The sequence below is a fragment of the Callospermophilus lateralis genome, chromosome 12, assembly GCF_048772815.1.
Source record: "Callospermophilus lateralis isolate mCalLat2 chromosome 12, mCalLat2.hap1, whole genome shotgun sequence".
In the NCBI taxonomy this organism is placed as follows: domain Eukaryota; kingdom Metazoa; phylum Chordata; class Mammalia; order Rodentia; family Sciuridae; genus Callospermophilus; species Callospermophilus lateralis.
The window spans coordinates 70,390,751-70,411,323 of record NC_135316.1 but is presented as its reverse complement, the minus strand read 5'-3'; the positions used below and the strand labels follow the sequence as shown (position 1 = coordinate 70,411,323).

The following is a 20,573-nucleotide window of genomic DNA, read 5'->3' as shown; positions in this document are numbered from 1 at the left end:
TTTCTGTGTGTGCATTCATGCATCAGGGATTTCATTATTTTTAGAAGTGTACTCTGTGCATTTTTATGCTTTAATAAAAAAGATTTCAGTAATTACAGTGTTTTGAAAAAAAAATGTCTATATATACACATATTTTCCCCCCTCGGCTCCAAATGAGTTTGTCAGTTGTTTTTTTAGATATATAAAAAGTGGAGAGTTAGATTTATCAAGGGGCTGTAATCCAAATTGCAGAGAGTCAGAGCGCAAGATTGAAAGATACACATCTCTGCTGCTGCCAAATCCTTATCTGGAATCGGAGTCTTGTAATATTTGATTTTCTCCCAAGCAGCTTTGGTGAGTAGAGCCACGATCTGCGTTATCCATCTGCCTACTTTGGAGCAGGGTGTTTTACTATTTGGCGGTTTAAACGCTTTACATTTTTTTTTTTTTTTTTTGGCCAGGGCATTAAGAAAGGCTCTCATGTTAAATTAAGTCAATTAATAAATGGAGACACATTAAGCAATCAATTTTGTCAGCCTATCTCCCCAGCATTATGTATGGTTGGCTGTAATCACAAGATAAATGCAATGTGCTGATCTATGGTAATGTTCAATAATACATTCTCCGCCAGGCTCAATTCATCAGGGAGTTTCGGTAGGGGAGGCATTTGTTATTGGCTGTCTCTGCACCTCAAGGATAACATTTCTGTCCTTTTGATTGGCTGCCCCACTGCTGCAAGATTCTAACCGTCTTATTTTGATGATGAATATGAAGGCACGCTAAGCCAGGCTGGAACGGAGTGTCTCAGAGGCTGCGCTCCTTCCAGAGCCCAAGGACCTACAGCTCCCTCCTCTGCCTTCCTGTGCCAACAACCCCCCCAAAAGTTGGGATGCTTTTCTTTACCCAGTGCTTTGGGGCTGTGTTAGATCTCATTCACCTCCGGTTTCAGCACTACAAAGCCAAACGGGTTTTCTCTGCTGCTGGGCAACTTGTCTGCGTTGTCAATCCCACGCACAACCTAAAGGTGAGTCGCTGTCTGGCAGCATTGTGCATGCATTCTGCTCGGGGACTGGTCCCTCCTCTTGGCGGCCGAGGTGCGCCTCCCGCGCCCGAGCCCCTTCCAAATACCGGTTCGCGGGTGCTGGGACCTTGTAGTCGTCGGAGGTGATTGCCTGGGCTCATTCTGGCTCTCTAGCTGGCTTGGTGCTCCTGCTGACGGTGTGCTGTTTCCCTAAAACACTGGAGCGATGGTCTAGTGTCTTCCCCACGCCGGCAACAGGAGCAGGATGGCGGGGGGGGGGGGGGGGGTGTGGATGAAGGTGGTGGAGAGAGTCTGTGTGTGGAGCAGGGCGTGGGTGGGTGGGGGGTGTACCCACCACTCTTTCAAATGTTTGGGGGCAAGTGCTCAGAAGACGGGATTTGAAAAGTTACCCAGATCGCTGTCTGTCCCATGTGCTGGGAAAGGCAGTTGAGTACAGGGATTTTGGAAGCCCCTGCTGGCTAGGGGGCTACAGATCCAGCAAAAAGTACCTGCAGGACTGAGCAGCCCGGAGACAGGGAATTGGTGAGGGGGCTCCTTCTGCAAAGTATTGGCCCTTGTCCTTGGACTTGGTGTGTTCCTGCCAGCTAGTTGGACACCTTTCTCCTGAGTACAGGAGGAGGGGGAGGAGGGCTTTGCTTCAGTTGTGTAATAATGAAACCAGCTTGGAGCCTCTGCTGCCTGAAGCTCTGCTGGCAGCTGGGTGCTGAGCTGCCGGTGGCTGCCTGGCTGCTCCTCTGACGTTCCTGCCTCTGCCTTTGTGCCTTCTGTCAAGGCCCTTTAAGAAACAGTCAAAACATGGGCTCTAGAAGGATCACTACATATCACAACCAGGGCTGAGGGGGGAATGAATCAAGAGCCACTGGCCAGGGGTGATGGAGAGGAGGGGGGAAAATGGGGTGAGGCATGGTGGGAGGACTCAGCTGAACTCCCCACATGAGAAACTCTGAGCACTTTAGCTCTGTCCTGAAATAAAAGGTGGGACTCTTTCTTTGAGAGTTGCTTTTGGGTGCTCCCCACTGTACTGGAGGATTGAGGGCAGGGGGAGGGGCCGGTCTGTAGCAGGAATGCTGGACAGTGTGTGCACGAGGACAGATCTGTCCTTCTGACCACTGCTGCTGGGTAGAGTGTCGGATGTTGCCTGTCACTTTATGAACTCTCACCTGGCAGCTGTCCTTAGCTGCCACCCTACAAGCCTGTGCTGATCATCCCTCCAAACCCCATTCCTGGAAGTTCCTAGGAAGGACAGCTGCCTGGAGAGCCTGAGGCCACATGCCAAGGCCAGCCCCAAGTGCAGGAGCCATGGACTGCACTGGAACCAGCACACTTGACCCGACCTAGGAACTGACTTCCTGGGACCTTAGCTGTGACTAATACCATCTCACTCAACGTTTCCCGCTCTCTCTCCCTCTCTCCCTCTGGGTCTGGCTCGTGCAGGCTCTCTCTCTCTCCTCTCATTCCTTTCTTCCTTTATAGCTTAGTTTTATAAATGAGAACTCTCTACCAGTCATCCCTGACAAAGCAAGTGTATAGCATGCATATTAAAATATAATTCTGAATTCCATTTTATGGTCGCTTTCGAGACCACATTCGAACTCCCATTATTTTGTCACTTTACATTAGTTAGTTCCCTGTGGCAAGAAATTTTGTTTACTCCTGTTTTGCATTTTAATACCTTTAAAAATTGTTTACGAGACTTAGCATTTCTGAGGTTTGAATTTATATGGTTCATTGACCGTAGCTGATGATGGAGGAGAGAGGGGTGCGGAGGTCTTGGTGTGGGGTGAGGGGAAGCCATCTGTGGATATTTTTGGGTGATATCTGCTTGGATATTGACACTTATTCCTGCTGCAAAACCCAGGGGTTCAGAGTCAGGACTGGAAACCTTGAGTTAACTCTGACCAGCTGTGTGACCTTGAATGACTGAACCTCTCTGAGACTCCCTTTCATCACCTTCAACAGGAGCATAGGAATAATTGTCCTGGCTCCTCCACAGCATTGTGAGGCTGCCAAGAGATACGAGGGGCAAATGTGCTTTGTAATACTCTCCTCTAAAAAAAAAAAAATGTATGTTTTTGCATACAATTTGTAGGAACTTCAAAAGTTGTCATTTGGAGCCTTCAGGCAACTTGGAAATCCTATAAGCAGGAACATAAAAATAGGTGACATATGCTTTGAGGGGCTATTTTGCACGGCTCACTTTTTCACATACACTCTCATTTGATTTTTCATTTCCCACTAAAAAAAAAATCCACTTAGGGAGTTTGATTATAAAAGAATCACCACTGGTTGGGGGGGGAAGCATATGGAGTGTAAGAATGCTGTCAGGCTTGGGGCACAGCATAGAACTCAGAGGGGTCTCCATAAGCACCCCATGCTCATCCCAGATCTGGGTGGCCCATCAGTTAAGTTTACCTACTCCTCACACCTGAGGCCTAACAGTCATTTGCAGAGTTTGTAAAGGAACAACCCTCTAGAAGTATCACCGCCCCACTGCTTAGATTAAAAAGTGCACAAAGGCTGAAAAAAGGTTCTCTTTGTAAACGTTAATTTCCATAAATAGACCCCGGAATATGCCTTCAATGTAATAAGCTGTGATCTACCTAAATAAATAAATAACTCTCTTTCTTAAAGGGCGGGGGGAGAGAGAGAGAATGAACAAACTGTGGCAATATAACCCAGAATAGCTATTGATCTGTGGTGCTTCCCCACACTTTGTATGACAGGCTGGAACATGAAATTGTGACCAAGGACAGAGAGACAAGGTTGTATGTAGCTACAAAGAAGGCTGGGAAGCCTGCGTTTTTCTTTGTGGAAGTACTTTTACACTCTTTATCTTTGTCTGGGTTTTCCTGGGAATTCTCACAACATCCAAGAACCTGAGGCAAATGCTGGGTTATAATCCAAATTCGCTTACTGAGAAGAGCAACTCGTGTATTTACTATGCTTTTATAGGTCACCTTCATTCTCAATCTTGTTATGGTGATTACTCAGTAACCTGGGATTCCTTCAAGCCTCATGCCTCTTCTTTTAAGCGGAAGGCAGAGCCTTCCTGGGGCCTGCAGATACCATGGTTAGAGCCATTACACCACTACGCCTACCCTAATTAAAAGGGTCCCTGGGAGTAAGTGGCATTGTGCTAGAGACACTTCAGCTCTAAGAGAATGCCAGGCAATACAGCAAATAAGATTGTGTCCCTGTGTCTGTCTCTGTCTGTAGGGATGACTTCTTGCAAAGATAAGGGTTTCAAGTGATACCCCCACTTTCCTTCCCGCTTCATGAGAGACGGCCCCCAAGGAGCCAGTTTTCTTGGCTGGCTGCCCTCTGCTTCCCAGGTCACAGAGTTATTGCAATGCGGCGAGAAAGCCGCAGGCGGCGCTCTTGAGGCTGCCGCGCCTGGGTCTGATTCAGCATTCCTTCCTTCCGCGCGTCCTTTGCTTGTTCCCGACCCAAGAAGCCTTTCTCCCCTGGCTCCTCTCCCGTTGGCACTGGCTGCCCTGCGCAGCACTGCCTTCTGCCCCGCCTTCAGACTGGTAGTACCCTTCGAGGGTGGGCGGGATGGCCAGTTCCTGCAGCCAGGTTTCTCCCAGGGAAGGGTCTGCAGCCAGAGCCCTTCTGCGGTCTGTCTTCAGCACTCCGCCAGCGGACAGTGACTGAGAAGAGATGTCTGTGCGACTTCCTCCTTTTAACCACAGGCTTGGAAAACAAGTTCCTGAAAAAAAGAAATGCTTTCTGCAAAAAAAAAAAAAAAATACCCAAAATGCAAAATGCTTTTTGGCAAAGTTCCAAAAGGCCCTCTCTGATACCTCCACGCAGTGCCCTCCTCTGCATCCTGACCTGGGAACATAAGTCTTCCCACCTCCCTGGGAGGGGAGGCTATTCCTGCCTCCAGCCAGCCAGATCCCTGCTGCTCTTCTCTGTGGTAACCCATTAACCTTGGGCTTACAGACAGAAACACGGAATGGGACAATGATGGGTTTAAGTGCCTGGCAGATTTGAGACCTGTAACTGGGGCATTTCAGTACCATTTCTGTAGTATCCCTGTGCCTTTCATTCTAAGACTAGTCTATGGGGGGAAATGTAGTCTGAGTGGGGGGGAGGGAAGAGGAGGTGATCCTCCAAGGAGAGAAACAGGAGAGATGTGAGATGTATGGCAAAGCCAAACATCACCTCTTAACTGTTTATTGGGGTAATCTTTGGAAATCCCTGGCTGCCTTGGGGCTTTGCTAACTGCCTGACACAGCACAGCAGGGAGCAGCAGGGATGTGAGCTGAAGACCCAAGCAAAACCTGAGCTTTGTTTTTAGAGATTTAGAAATGGCCTTTGGAGCGTGCAGTGTGAATTCCTACTGTAAAGCAGTTAAGGGTTTCTGACAGGATTGTTTAAGAGCTGGGATGTGGGTTACCCAGTTCTTATTTATTCACACAGCCACCTCTGAGGGCTCCGTTCCCAGTCCTCTGACCAATTTTCCCATCTTCTTTCTCTGCCTAGGCTGGAGCCACCTCCTGCTCATTAGCACTTGACAGGGGTTGGGGAAAAGTAAGCGAGGGGAGTGGGTCGAGGCTGATGGTCTGCACTCTCTGAGCTTTATCCTAGAGGCTGTCTGCAGCCTCTTCCAGCCCCTTGGTATCCTATGACACTCGACTCAATGGGCACGGAGCAGTCGAGCAGCTTTTCTGGTTAATGGTGATTGCAAATGAGGCTCCCGAGTCACATAACAGGAGGCCCAGAGCCCTGAGCAGTAATTTGGTTAGCTGTGTGCTAGTGATTGAGTTGCAGGGAAGGCTGAAGCAGGTGACTTGCAGAGGGGTGCAGATTACCTCTGTACTGCGTTTATCCAGCAGCCCCCAAGCAAATTCCGTGGTATCCCTTAACCATGGTCCCTCCATCTATAGAGACTATTTGGGAAAATTAGAAAACTGAGACTGAGCTCTTTCTTTGAAATCCACAGAGAGGTCAGAGTTATTTGAATGGCATCCCTGGGATAAGACAGAATATTTTTTGAGGAATTAACAATATGGAGAAAGGGCGCAGGGGCGCACACCTATAATCTCAGTGACTCGGGAGCTGAGGCAGGAGGGTCATAAGTACAAGGCCAGCCTCAGCAACTTAGTGAGGCCCTAAGCAACTTAGGGAGACCCTGTCTCAATAAATAAATAGGGCTGGGGTGTGGTTCAGTGGTTAAGTACCCCTGGGTTCAATCCTGGTATAAAAGAAATTATAAGGGAAAAATGTAACTCTCGGTGAAGGTATTTTACCCTTAAAAAGTCAGCTTCACTCGATTAGCTCTGCTCCCCAAGGGATCAGTGAACCTGTTTAGATGTGAAATGACTCAGAAGAGGGGTCAACCTGGAGAATGGAGACCCACCTTCCCATGGGGTCTATGGCTCAGGAAATGTTCGTAGAATGTCAAAGCTGGGAGATTAAACCTTATTTTATAATCAAGGACGCTACTTATGTTGGTTTCCTGTGGCTGCTGTAACAAATTGCCACAAACTGGGCAGCTTAAAAACACAGTAAAGCACAGAAATTCATTGTCTGTCTCACAGTCCTGGAGACCAGGCACTGGCAGGGCTAGCCTCTCTCAGAACTCGCTAGGGCAGAATCCCTGAAGGCTCCATGCACCCCTTGGCTTGTGGCTACATCCCTCCTATCTCTGCCTCCATGATCACATGCCTCCTTCTCTTCTCTGTGTTGTCTCCTCTGTGTGTTCATCTTTTGAGGACCCAGGTGACTGCACTTTGGGCCTGGATGAGCTTCCCCTCCCATTATCCTTAGTTTATTCACACCTTTGACAATATGATAGTCACTCTTTTGGTGTATAAGATAATATTCACAGGTTCGGGGCATTTGGATGTGGACATATCTTTGAAGACTACCATTTGACCGCCTGCATGACTTTTGCAAAGTCTGCCTATTTAGGGACAGAAGTTAGGTCTCCTTTTGCCAGATCTGTATCACTAAACTGCTTCAAACTGCCTTCAAATTACCCAAGATAAATGTCCCAGGTACATACTATAGGGGCAGACACTTGCTAGTGCTTCTTACTGTACCTTATCACCCCACTTGGGGCCAGCAGCCTGGCCTCATGGGCTGCACCACATACCCTACCATCCCCCTTCACCAAACCCACATTTCTTAGCAAATCACAGCCTCTACATCCTCCTCCTCCTTTATTCCTCCATCCTTCTTCAAATTTTCTGTCCTTTTCTATTTCAAATTCCCTTTTTTGCGGGGGTGGGCGGTGAGGTTGGAGATCAATATTGAGGATTGAATCCAGGGCCTTGTGCATACATACCATATGTATGTATGCTAATAAGGTACACAGTAAAAGGGTAGAGCTTTATATTTTAATCCTTGGTGCCTATGTTATAAGTCCACAAGATCAATATGGGAAGAAGGAGCGAATTGGGGCGGGGAATCATGAGCACTGGACAAGTGAATTCAAATCCCAAATGTATCTATCACTTGCTGACACCTAGCCTTGAACTTAGCCTCTTAGAGGCTCCAGGTCCTCATCTATAAAAAAGAGAAAACAATGTTCCCCTTCTCTGATGTCTGTGAGAATCGAAGGAGCTCACATTCGGCAAATGCCCACTGTGGATGAGAGTCCCAGCAGCAGCTTCCATCAACATGCTTATTAGAGTAACAGTGGCTCCCCACACCCCCAACCTGGCAGTCTCTCTCTGCCAGGCAGTACTCACAGTTTCTTTCTGATATTTATTTGTAAATTGCCTTTAGCCTTGAAGGGAATTTTAATAAAATAATTTCTTGCCCTACACAGATTTAATGTTTAGCTTCAAAGTGCTGAACCCTATTGGGTTCTGAGTCTAGAAGTCCAGCGGGAGAGGAGCTGGGTCTTGGCAGGACATATGTGCCCACCAAGGGACAGGGGTTCAGTGAGCGGGGTGCCCTGTCATTCACAGAGCCAGGAGCCGTGCAGTGCAGATAAATCTCCTTCTCCACCCATCCTGAAAACTTGCCCCTTATGACTTATTCATGGCTTCTTTCCATTAGCAGCAGCTGGGGGAAGCACACGGGTAGGCGGCTCTGGGAGGGGCATCTGACTCCACCCCCCAAACATGCACACTCACATGCACACTCACACTCTCGCACACACAAATGATGGCCACCCTGAGATGTCCACGTGGGTGGACCCTGAGTGGCCTCTGAATAGCAGTGATATTCAGGTCACAGGTGCTGATTCCAGTCGGTGGGATCAATGCAATAGAAGGAGAAATGGAGATGAACAGGATCCTCCCCCTACACACCTGTGACTGATCACTCCAGGCTCGGGAGAGGGGAGAGGGGACAGAGTAATGCTGAGAAAGAAAGAGTAATGTTTCAGCTAAGTATGGGTTTGGGAGTCAGACAGATCTGGGTTTAAACCAAATCCTGCTTTTCTTTTCTTTTTTATTTATATGTGACAGTAGAATGTATTTTGACATTATATATATATATATATATATATATATATATATATATATATATATATATATATATATACACACATATATATATATATACACACTTCCCGGTTGTACATGATGTGGAGTTACACTGGTCATGTATTCATATATGAACATAGGAAAGGTATGTCTGATTCATTCTACTGTCTTTCCTATGTCCAGCCCCCCTTTTGTTCCCCTTTGGCTAACCCCCATCATGTTATTTTTTTTTTAAATTTTATCTAATAATATCTTTTAAATAATACATTTTAAATTTTATCTAATAATATCTTTCAAATTCTTTATTTTAAATTGACACAGCAAATGTACAAATATACAGGGTACAATAAGATAATTCAACACAAGTACATAATCAAATCAAGGTAATCTGCATTTCCACATCACTGAGCATTTATCATTCCTATGTGTCCGGAACCTTTGACACCTTTGACCTCCTTGAGTCTTGCTTCCTCACCTGTAAAAGGGTTGGTGTAGAGAATACCAACGTGCTCAGGACCTGGCACATTATAATTCCTCCATCCACAGTAGTTACATTATCATTGCTATTGAGTCCACGTCCTCAGACATATTACCTGGTGTGCAGGGTGTGACTCAGTTTGCCTAACTTGAAAGGGTGAGCAAACTTCTACAACTGGATGTTGGGAATGACTGGGCAGGGACAGAGGTAGAAGGTCCCACCTGTTGAGGGACCAAGTTTCAAACTATTGTGTGTTCAAGCAAAGAAAACCAGAATGATATTCTATGCAAGGTTTGAGCTTCACAACTGAGGCTCAAAGGGATAAGGTGACATGTCCAAGGCCACAGCTGGATGGGCTGCAGTAGGGCCAGTCCAACCCTCATGCTCTGCATTCAGCCACTCTCTGCCTCTGCCACCACCCCATGAGGGGTGGGCGGCTTGGTTAAGGTCACTGCCTCTGTGATGTGTGTCCCCACAGTGGTGCTGGACATTTTTCCAGAGGGCCCTCATTCCCAGGACATGGCTAAGGTCTGAACCTGCTGGGCAGCTGTGGGGCAATAAAACCGCAAATATTCCTTGTGTCTCTAGTGCTGGGTTATAATGAAGGGTAGGGACAAGACTCCATGGGATGTCACCAGAGCCACACAGCTATAACCCCCAGACATAGCCTGATGGATCAAGTTCTACCAGCAAAGGTTACATGTTCATCTTGACCATGGGCCCAGTGTGAAAGGACCATCAGAAAACAGGTCAGAAAGCAGCCTAGTGTTTTCAGCCAAAGAACAGGGTCTTTGTGGGTAATTTAGAATTGTGGTCTAACTGGAAATGTCAGTTGTGCTTGCACAACACTGTATCTCTTAATAATTTCTTAGACCTTTAATGTATTTTTAATCACGAATCCACAATGAGGCGGGAGCTGTGTGCTGCAGGGCTGCCTGCAGCTGCCTGCGGCGTTGGACTCCACTAGGAGAGAATGGCCTGAGAAAGGAGGGGCTGACCTGGTAGGAGAGGAGGGCCCTCTGCAGAAGAGCACTGCAAACCACAGCTGAGGAGGGAAGATGGGGATAGGTTGGCCTCAGAGATGGAACCAAATGCAGATCGATAACTGCAGATTTTGCAAGAGACTGGTGAGCAAGCCCAGCCACCTCTGGCTTTGTAGGCAGACTTCATGGCGACCTCAGATCTGATTCACAGAACTTGGCCAAGATGTGCGGAGACGTCTAAGGTTAGTAGCTACTCAGAACCTCTTCTGCCAGTTGGGATTATATTGTGGTTTTAACCTAGGATGAGCTGGCTACACATCCTCAACCCTTCAGATGATAGTTTTCTACTGTCTCAGTTATGTACACGATAATAACAATAACAACAATAGCAATCAGAAGTAGCTGCCGTATATTGAAAGCATGCTCCATCCAGGAACTCTGTTAAATCTTATGCATCTGCCACTGGGAAATAGCATTTTGTAAATTCATATCCTGTGCTTTAAAGCACTTCTTGACATGTCATCCCTAAGAGTTCACTTTTCACAACAAACATCGGGGCCAACTTACTGGATCCCAGGACTAATATTGGATATACTATTTTTCATTTTAAAATACTTAGCAGGGACCCCCATCTCACTCATCCTCATGTGTAAAACAGGTACAGATGCTGCAGCTCTTGGTGGTGATCCTGGGCTGGGTCTCTGTGTTTCTGTAGGCTGCCCCATGGAATTGAGCCCCTGTGGCCTGTAGCAGTGACTCTGGGCTCTTCCTCTGCTTGCTGGAATCACCTTATCTCAGGCTCTGCTTTAACCCAGATTAAGACTCTGTGTGTGTGTGTGTATGCGCGCGCGCGCGCGCGCGTGTGTGGTGTGTGTGTGTGTGTGTGTGTATGTGTGTATTACTGCATAACATTTATTGAGCACTTACTAAATGCCAATCACTTCAATAAGTGACTTACTTGAATTTCTTTTTATTAAGAAAAGTCTCAAGATAATGCCCCAAGTGTATGCCATGAGGAAGCTGAGGCCCAGGCACCGAGAGACAAAGTGACTTGCCCAAGGCCCCATCCCATGCATGAAAAAGTCTATTGCATGCTTTCAACCTCTGTGTTATCTCTTTCTCTCTCTTTCCTGATTTCAGAATAGATTGTCTTGAAGCTTCTGCAAATAGCACAGTGTTCCAAATTCAAACTCTCTAGAAATGATGACTTGCTTAAATTCCTTTAGGGACATCTTTGTCACAGCTTTACCTAAATTCCCAACTCAAAATTATCCCATAGCAAAGGAAGTTTATGCTCCAGGACCATTTTTTTTAAAAATGGGTTACCTGGTTTGACAGGTGGACAGCATGTCTGAAACTAAGACTGACCCCTGATCTGGGAGGTGTGGTTGCCTTGTCAACATCTGACTTGCTGTTCAGTGACATGGGAGCTAGGGACACATTAGAAATGCACATGCTCTCTAAGCATTGGGATAACATTACCAAGATAACATTTCTCTTTTCTCTGAGAAAGAAACAAAGAAAGAAAGAGATCTTTTTATACAAAAAGAAAAAGGCCCTTTAAGAGAACATGGCTCTTCCCATGCAGCACCTGTTCTGTAAGAACCACAGGCCTTTGAAACATCCTTTCTCATTAGCAGCCACATTCTATTACTGAATCTTTTTTTCCCTGAAATCAAAGAAACAAAATTTTAATGACCAGCTCTTACCTAATTTAGCTCAGCTTTTACCTTGGTTTCTGGTGAGGCCTTCCCCTAATATTCTACAAACATTTTTCCTTTGCAAAAGTGCCAGGAGAAGAACGGAGCTAAGAGGCGCCAGGGTGGGAGTGGGGAGGCCATCCCAGGGACAAGGAATGGGGCTGGCAGGCTGCTCCAGGGCTGCGCTGGAGGAAGGATGGTCAGTGCTCCTGCTCCCGTTAGTGGCTGGAGGAAAATGCTCAGGCAAGAGCCAAGCAGAGGAATCACCAGAAGATGGGCAGGACACACGCAGAAGCTACCAAGGGCTGCAGAAGGTTCACAGGTGACACAGAAGCGGGAAGAATGACCAGGACACCTGAGGAAGGTGGCTAGACCTGATAGGCCTCCACTCCTCTCCGGGTCCCCCAGGGTGCCTGTTTATGACAGTCCCCTTCAGGGTGGTGGCATAGGGGTGAGAGGGCTGGCGCTCCCCGTAAGGGCCAGACTGTCCCCCACCCGTGTCTTGCACAAGGCCTCCTTGTAGGCAGACGGGCTGCTGAGCACATCAAGAAGTTGTCTCCCTGAAGCCAAAGGGATGCATCTGTTTATGGTAATTAAATAAATGCCAGTTGGACCCTTCTCAGCATGCTTACTGAAGGAAGAGCCAGAAACACCGCGCTCTCCAAGAATCCGAGAGGGATTGGAAACAGAGAGGCGAGCTCCCGGGCACTTCCGCCCACTCTCGAAAGTACTTGGCCAAGGAAGTCCACTTCGGATCCCCAGGCAAAGCTGCATTTGGATCCTGGCTTGGTCAGTCTCCTGTGTCAAGTCATCAAGTCACTCAGCCTCAGCCTCTCCATCTGCCAGACCAGAGGGTGACACTTGCTCTCAGCCTCCCTCTAAGGTGACCTTGATGTGCAGAGATGGGTGTTTGCAATTAGATTTATTTACATGCAGCTTTTCAAAAGAAGCCTCTTTTCAAAAGAAGCTTGAGATGGGTCAGGAGTGATGGCACACACCTATGATCCCAGTGACTCAGGAGGCTGAGGCAGGAGGATCCACATGATGGAGGCCAGCCTTAGCAATTTAGCCAGACTAAAAAAGTCCCAGGGTCATAGCTCAGTGGTACAGCGACCCTGGGTTCAAATCCCCACAGCCACGAAAAAAGAAAAATGAGGAGGAGGAGGAGGAGGAGGAGGAGGAGGAGGAGGAGGTTTGAAGAAATTTGTGACGAGGTGAATGAATTGGGAACAAAAGGGAAGTAACCTAATTGCACAAGCTTAGCCCATTCATGGTGGGTGCAAGAAATTTAGTAGAAAAGTGAAAACCCATGGATGTATTCTAAACACCTCCACGTACTAGAAAGAACATGGACCTTAGACTCAGATGTGGCCTCAGATTTAGTGCAAAACAATATGACCCTTGGCAAGTTACTTAACCATCTTGAGCTTCATTTTTCTTGTCTATAACAAAATATCTAACATGAAGTGAATGAAGGATTAATGAGGTAAATATATATGAAAGCGCCTAGGCCACTGGCTAGAACACGATAGTGCTTTCATAAATGTTCATTCATCCCTCCATCCTCCCATCCCTTCTTCTTTCTTCCCTTCATTCTTATTTCATGTAGATTAAGGTAATCTCCAGGAAAATGTCTCACAATATTTGACCAGTGAGGTCGGAAAGAATCTCTGGAGGATTAGGGTGTAGCTCAGACACTTCAAAAAGAACCTCTAGGAAGGAGAGCATTTGAAATTATGAAAGGAAGGAAACCTTGCACTGTAAGCAAGGGACAAATTTTCATTATAGGTGTGACTCAGTGAACATAGTCAAAGCCACCAGATGAGTCTCTTAAATTCTGAGTCTTATTTTTGTCATCTGAGTGTAGAATTAGATATGATGGGTTCCCTTGTATGTCCCCAGATCTCCCAAAGACATCTGGGAGTAGAAAAGAGAATTCTGGGAAAATTTCCACCCCCCCCCACAAGAACCTGGGAAGACCAGGAACAGACCAGGGGGGCGCAAGTTGAGAAGATGTGGGATTCACACTGGACTCTCCAGAGGATGTGCCCCACACCCAGAGCAGGCACCAGGCCAGCAGATATCTGTGCATTTACCACTCACCAATTACAAAACAAGGACAATAAATCCAATTCTTTTTATTCTCTGGGATCATGTGGGTATGTCCAGGCAGATGGAGTGTGGTACTTGCAAAGTGACCACTGTAAGAGTTCTAGGCAACTAGGGTCTTCCAAGGCAGTATCCAGCAGCAGGAAATGGGGCCATAGCCACCAGATTAGAGACCAGGGCCAGATTTTTTCCAGACTCAGCCCATGCCCTCTCCTCCTCCGTGAAGCCTGTCTTGATAACCCCTGGTCCCAGGGAAAATCAAATGCCTCTCTTCTGACTCACGGATCCCTGGATTGCTAAGCGTAGCGCTCAGACTCTGCTGGTTCATTAGTTTATTTGTGCATCTGTGTCCATCTCAGATGCAGACTTCCTCAAGGGCCCTGTATTCCCAGGCCTAGCCTAAATTAATGACCTGCACATAGTAGGTGCTTGCTAAACGATAATTAATAAAAGGAGGCTCAGGACTTCATGAGCAAGGCAGGCAAATGGGAGCCCTGATCAGAAAGCTCAGGAGCAGGAGCCTGTGCCCCAGGGTGTTCTAAGGCAGGAATGTGGTACCAGGAAGGCCTCCAGGTGCAAGGCCCGAGCCAGGTGAGCAGTGAGACTTACTCCCAAGCCCAGATCCCTCCTGCCGGAGCACAGAGTTGGGCCTCTGCACTCGGACAGGGTGTGAGGTTGAGCGTGGATAGACAATACAGTCAACAGACCACGAGGGCTGGACTTTGGAGACACACCACCTGGGATCACTGTGTGGCTTTGGACTGACAACAGAGCTTTTCTGGGCGTGTGTAAGATGGGCATAACAAGAGTACCCACCCACTAGCATCGCACCGAGGACTGGATGAGTTCATGTAATAAAGTGCTTAGAAGAGTGCTTGGCCAAGAGTCAGCCCTGTGTGGGTTTATTATTTCCTGTTATTATCGCTATTGAGGTTATTGTTACCTTGCCAGATGTGAGGAGGGTCTTCAGTTGCCGTGCTTGGTCCATGGTTTCTGAGGGTGATTCAGTAAAAGGAGAGAAAAAAAAAAAAAAATCCATGGCGTCTGGCTCCCATCTGCTGAATTATAGTTGTTTTGACCTCAGGTCAAATGATCTGAAGACTGGTTCTCTCTCTGCGTTCTGAAGCTCACTTTTTAATAGCCGGGGGAAGAGACCCTGTCACTATGGTGCCAAAGGTGGTCTGCAGGTTCTCTAATAAATGAGGGGCACTTGGGACTTTGTGGGTGGGTGGGGGATCAGTTTTTCTCTTTCTGCCCTTCTAATCTTTCTTGTGGGCTCTCGGATCTCACGAGGACGAGAGAACATTAAAAGGACCCTTCAATTGTGAAAGCAAAGTTCTTTTTTCACTTAGTTTTAAACACACTCACTTATAAAGCACAAACTATGTGCCAGACACACTGTTGTAATTATGCATATTGCCTCATTTAATCGTCAAAATAACCCTGTGAAGTAGAGCTATTATTACCACCACTTCATAAATGAGGAAACTAAGGTACAGAGAGGGAAAGCAGTATGTCCAAGGCCACAGAGCAGTGAGTGATGGGGCCAGGATCATGAAATCAGGAGCCTGCCTGTGTCTTCTACCCTGCCATCCTTCAGAAGGCCTACATTTGGGTAAATGCATGAGGAGGTGAGTGAGCCTCATGTAGCCCAGGGTGGGCTGGGCTCCTGACTGTTCCCCGAGTGCCCTGCTTGAAGCCTCCTGCCTCTCTTGTTGGAAGGAAGGGTAATCTCCTGGGCCAACCCAGATTCCCAGCGTTGCACCTGAGCTCACTAAAAGCTGTCCGGTAACCCGAGAATCCTCTGATACATGCTCCCTTTTTTGGTCTCAAAATATGCTAAATCCTGATTTTCAGTGGGATTTGAGGCCCAGGAGATTTTTCTCTCTCTCCTCTCAGCAAGCAGAGGAATCCCAGGAGCAGGCCACTTGATTATGGGGCCTTCACAATTGAATGGCCTTTTCTTTCCCCTGATAGAGATAGATGCTGATAACTCAATGATGACGACAACACTGTAAAGTGTCAAGCGCAGCATGTTTAGTTACAAAAGCTAGGAATAATTGCTTCAGCCTTGCTGCTAAGAAAACCAGTTGTTGAGTCCAGGATAATTCTAGTAAGAAATTGGCATTTGGGGATTAATTGTTTAGAATGTAATGACTGCTACAACCCAAACTAATGAGAACAGAAGGCTGTTTTCAGTTTGAATTTTGGAAGTGAAATAGGTTTTTCCAGGCTGACTGATCCAGAATGGAGGGGTGGCTATTGCTGGTTTGTTGTTGTTGTTTGTTTGTTTTGTTTTTGACCTCAGTGTTGGTTGGACAAAAAATAAGAAAGCATTTTGCAAGAGCAGCTTCTGAGACTGCTAGGTAAAAGTTTGTGCAGAGACCTCAGGAACATTCTTGATTGATTGCTAAAAGTCAGGCTGAGCTCTTCCCAAGGCTCTGAGCAGCTTGGGGCCAACAAGGCCGCAGGGAGTCACCTTGCTGGGGAGGGAGCTGGTGGCTCTGAGCATTAGTCAGATCCATCTCTGCATCTGACCTTCAGCAGGTTACCACTTGCTAGATCTGTTCTCTCCTATAAAAGTGGGGTGGATAGCAGCATGTGCCTTGCCAACCTCCATGGCTCATCCTGAGGATCAAATGAGGACGTATCGGACAAAGTGCTCAGCAGTCTTCATCTCACAACGTGGTAGAGGGGAACATTTGGAGAAATTCCCCCCTTTCTGGTTCTTAGCCTTGATTATTCTAAAAAGGTCTCCACATTTCTTTTCTCCCCCCAGCCTTTTTCCTTTCTTGTAACTTCTTGCAAAGCTATGAGAGCCATGTGAAATAACTGTCATGGCAAACAGTAGTAGCTCAGTACCTAAAAGGACCCAGGATGGTTTGCTGAGTCCAAATGTACAATAGCCTGAGAACCCTTCAAGGGACTTGACCTGTTCCAAAGGAGCTAAGGAAGTGGGCCTGAAGCTCTGCCCTTGCCAGGTCTTCAGAGAGCTGAAAGTGCTCTGGATTGTGAACCATGGAGGAGACGTGGAAGAATAAAGATGGAGTAGCTCATTAGTTTACTGAGCACCTGCTATGAAGATATATTTATATGTTGGGCTCCTACTATGTGGTGGTGCTATAAAGGAGAGATGTTAGAATCCTTGGAAGATACCCATGGTATCAGCATTCTCATGGGAAAAGTCCTAAATTCTTCTCTGTTTTCCTAATTCTTAACCTCCCATCTCCATTTCTATTTTCTAGCTGTTCATTGGTAATTAGATTCCCCTGAATTTTTCCAACCAAACAGAAGACACACTCATTAAAGTCCCACCAAGTCTTGAGGGACTCTTCTGACATATATATCTCTATCTCTATATATCTGTATCTCTCTATATAGATAGAGATATAGATGTACATATGCTACATCCTCAACTCTCTCTCTCTCTCTCTCTCTCTCTCTCTCTCTCTGTATAATATGTGCATTTATGACATACACAAAAATCCATTAGAGATATTTTGTATATCTCATATATACATAACTATGTACATGAAATTTATTAGCAAGTATGAGAGAAAAGCCACCTCTTAGTTTTCTTTGAGGAAAAAAGATTATAGAAAGGGAAACAAGCAAGACTGTTTTACCTCAAATGAATTGCTGGGGATAATGTCAGAAGTGGAGTGAGCACTGGTCGCGAGAACGTTCCAGAATGTAGCAAGTTCCTGACGCTGTGATCTGGCTGGCAGTTGCTGGGGCTCGTGTGTGTTAAAATTCACCAAGCTGCACACTCGAGATTCATGCACTTCACGCACAGGCAGTTTTGGTGTCAGTCAGCTTGGGCTTGCCAGCTACCTGCCCTTGAGCAAGTTACTGATCCTTGGAAACCTCAATTTACTCCATTGCGAAGCAAGTGAGACCAACACATCTACCTCGCAGCTCTGCGGAGGCGCTGAAGGAGTTAGCATCCGTCATTGGGAGTTCCACATTAACTACTATCAAATTAGCTCTGTAAGCTATTGCTTATTAAAAATGATTTGAAGTGGAAAAGGGGGGATATTTCTTTTTGGGCACTTTTTTCTAAATATTAAAAAATGAGTTAGTTCTGTCCAAAACTCTCCTCCCTTCTAACCACTCTATCAGTACCACTCATTTCACAGACTGATTCCTTTTAAGCCACACTTGAGGATAGATGCTGCCTCTTCTGCCTGGTAAGCAGGTTGCTGCCTCCCCTCGGACATCACAATGCAACCAGAATTCAGTCCTCAAGGAGGCTAGAGTTGCTGCTGATAGTGGCCCACTGAAAAAGACTTTTGTAGCCAGATGCCGTGGTGCACACCTGTAATCCCAGTGCTTCAAGAGGCTGAGGTAGGAGGATCACAAGTTCAAGGTCAGCCTAGGCAATTTAGCAAGACCCTCTTTCAAAATAAAACATTAAAAGGAACTGGGGTTATAGCTCAGGGATAGGGTGCTCCTGTGTTCAAAACCCAGTACCCCCAAATGAAAAAGAAGAGTCTTTGTTGCTCCCATCATGGGCCTTGCCTTCTGCCCTGAAAAGGGGTGAATCCTGGCTGCATTCGATTCCTTATGGTAATGTTCTGGCTCTCATCTAATTCCATATGGAGGCTGAGATGAGAGGAAATTTTGACTGCTCTTCTATTGGTAAATAGGGGCAGCAATTTTTGAAATTCAAAATCCTGAATATACCTTTTTTATCATTCTGCTGTTAAATTATGCTATTCCCTGATGGAATCTTCAGAAGGAGAAGTGGACTTTCATGCAGATTCTCAGGAACCATTATAGGCATCATGAGGGGAAGATGAGCACAACTCTCAAAGAGCTTGACTGTCACTAGTTTAGACCAGGCCTTTGGCTATGAAGACAGACTCCTAACCTCACCCAGTATTAGTCCATCATGGACAGACAGACACTCCAGGGGAGAGGAGCAGGAGAAGGGAGCTGTTCAGAGCAGGCCAGGGGCAGTGGGGAATGCCATGCCTATATCTCATTTAGTCCTCCCCTGAAGAGCAAAGGAATTAGTTATTCTTATTTTACACAGGAGGAAACTGAGGTTTAGAGAGGCTAAGACATTGCCCAAAGTCACAAAACCTGTAAGTGGGAACGGCACTGACTAGATACTTTTGGGAGTGCAGTACAAAAGAAAAACATGGGGCCTCTAGTTAAAAATCAACAATTTCACAGTGACAGTAGCACATTACGTCAAGAGGAGGGTCCTTGTCAGTTCAGGGACCCATGGGACCACACAGATCGGATGTCTATAAAGCCACATCAAGTGCAGACAGTACCAAGAGCTGTGGAAGTAGAGGGAGGGAAGGACTCACGCTGGTTGGAAATACTGATAAAATGAAAGCTTTATGTAGAAGTAGCAGTGAATTAGGAGGAAAACGTCACTCGTTTTCCTATAGTCTGATCACAAGGCCACCCCGGTGACTGTTTTTACTGACGTAATCAGGGCAAGCTGTAGCCAGGAGCTTAGAAGTCTCCTGAGCCTATGGGATTCATGAGTCTGTCCTGAGAGTGAGCCACCTAGACTGATGCTGGGAAGAAATCCAGTTCTGGGTTTATTCTCTGCCGTCTAGAACTTTCCCAATCCCTCTGAGGACTGTGACCAACTGGCCCAGAATCGACATGTCTGTATAGTTCCATATCCATTAAGAGTAAGATCACCTGTAAATAACAACATCAAGCAATGGTGGCTTGAACAAATAAAGGTATATTTTTCTTGCAAAACAGGCTAGGAGTAAATGCTTTCTACCATTAGTAGCTCAGGTGCTCAAAATGTCAGTATGGGTCCCTCTGAGATTCTCTTGCTCTTTCCCTTAAATTATTACCATATGGTTACAATATACTTGCTGCAGCTCTAACCATTGTGACTGCACTCGAGACAAATACAAGGGGAAAGGATGATATAGTTCCCTTTAATGAAGAAACAAAAGCTTTCTCAGAATTCCCTCCTCCAAAACATAGCCTTTCAAGTCACACACAGAACTAGGTCACATGGCCACCAGAACTGCCAAGATCTTCTGAGAGAACAAAGAGCAGTGATTGGCTCAAACATGGGAGTGGCCACTAAATTGCCATCAACCAAACTGAAGCATTGTTAGCCACAAATAAAGGGAGGACAATTTACGCTGTTGGTTACTCTATAGACTACTCTAGTTCTTGTGTTCATCCCCATGGATCCCAAGGTCGTGGCTTGTCTGGGTTCAATTTGAGGGCATCTGTTACCCAAGAATTGTAGGAAGCTGGCATCCTCTGCATCACGTGGCCTGCTGGCCCCATGTCACTTCTCCTCTTCCTTTTAGGGTATTTATAACTCAAAGAGTTTAGGTCTCTCTAAATATGCCTTATCTTTCCTTCAGTTCTATAAACTCCTAAAGAGCAAATTTGTATTCAATTTGAAATATATATATATATTTAACAATGTCCATTGCGCTAGGAGTTGTGATTATGTGACTGCCCATTAAACATGGTAAAAGCAGGAGGACTTGCAGAGAAGGCTGCTTATTCATCCATCCCATCCATCCTTCCATCCATCCACCCACCCAACCATCCATCCATCCATCCATCCACCATCTACCTATCATCTATCATCTATCCATTCATCCATCCAAATAGTTATTTAGTACCTAATGTGTGGCCAGCACTGTCCTGGGCTTTGGGGATATATTTGTGAAAGACAGAAACAGGTTCCTGATCTCATAGCATTTATTGTCCAGTCCAAGAAGGAACTTAAATAAATATATTTAAATGTTTTACAAAGAATGAAAACAAGCAAGGTTCTACAGACTGGCTCATCCAGGAAACCCTTCTCTAGAACAGTGACACATTAGCTTG

General features: G+C 46.2%; 1 protein-coding gene across 1 annotated transcript in view; it reads left to right on the top strand.

Annotated features, from left to right (window-relative positions):
• The first annotated feature begins 795 nt into the window (after window positions 1-795).
• Window positions 796-20,573, top strand: part of Siah3 (siah E3 ubiquitin protein ligase family member 3) — a 64,009-nt gene continuing 44,231 nt past the window's right edge. Inside the window, exon 1 of the mRNA XM_076872734.1 lies at window positions 796-1,003. Within this exon, the coding sequence (XP_076728849.1) occupies window positions 869-1,003 (135 nt within the window). The 5' untranslated portion in view covers window positions 796-868. The remainder of the gene's footprint in view (window positions 1,004-20,573) is intronic.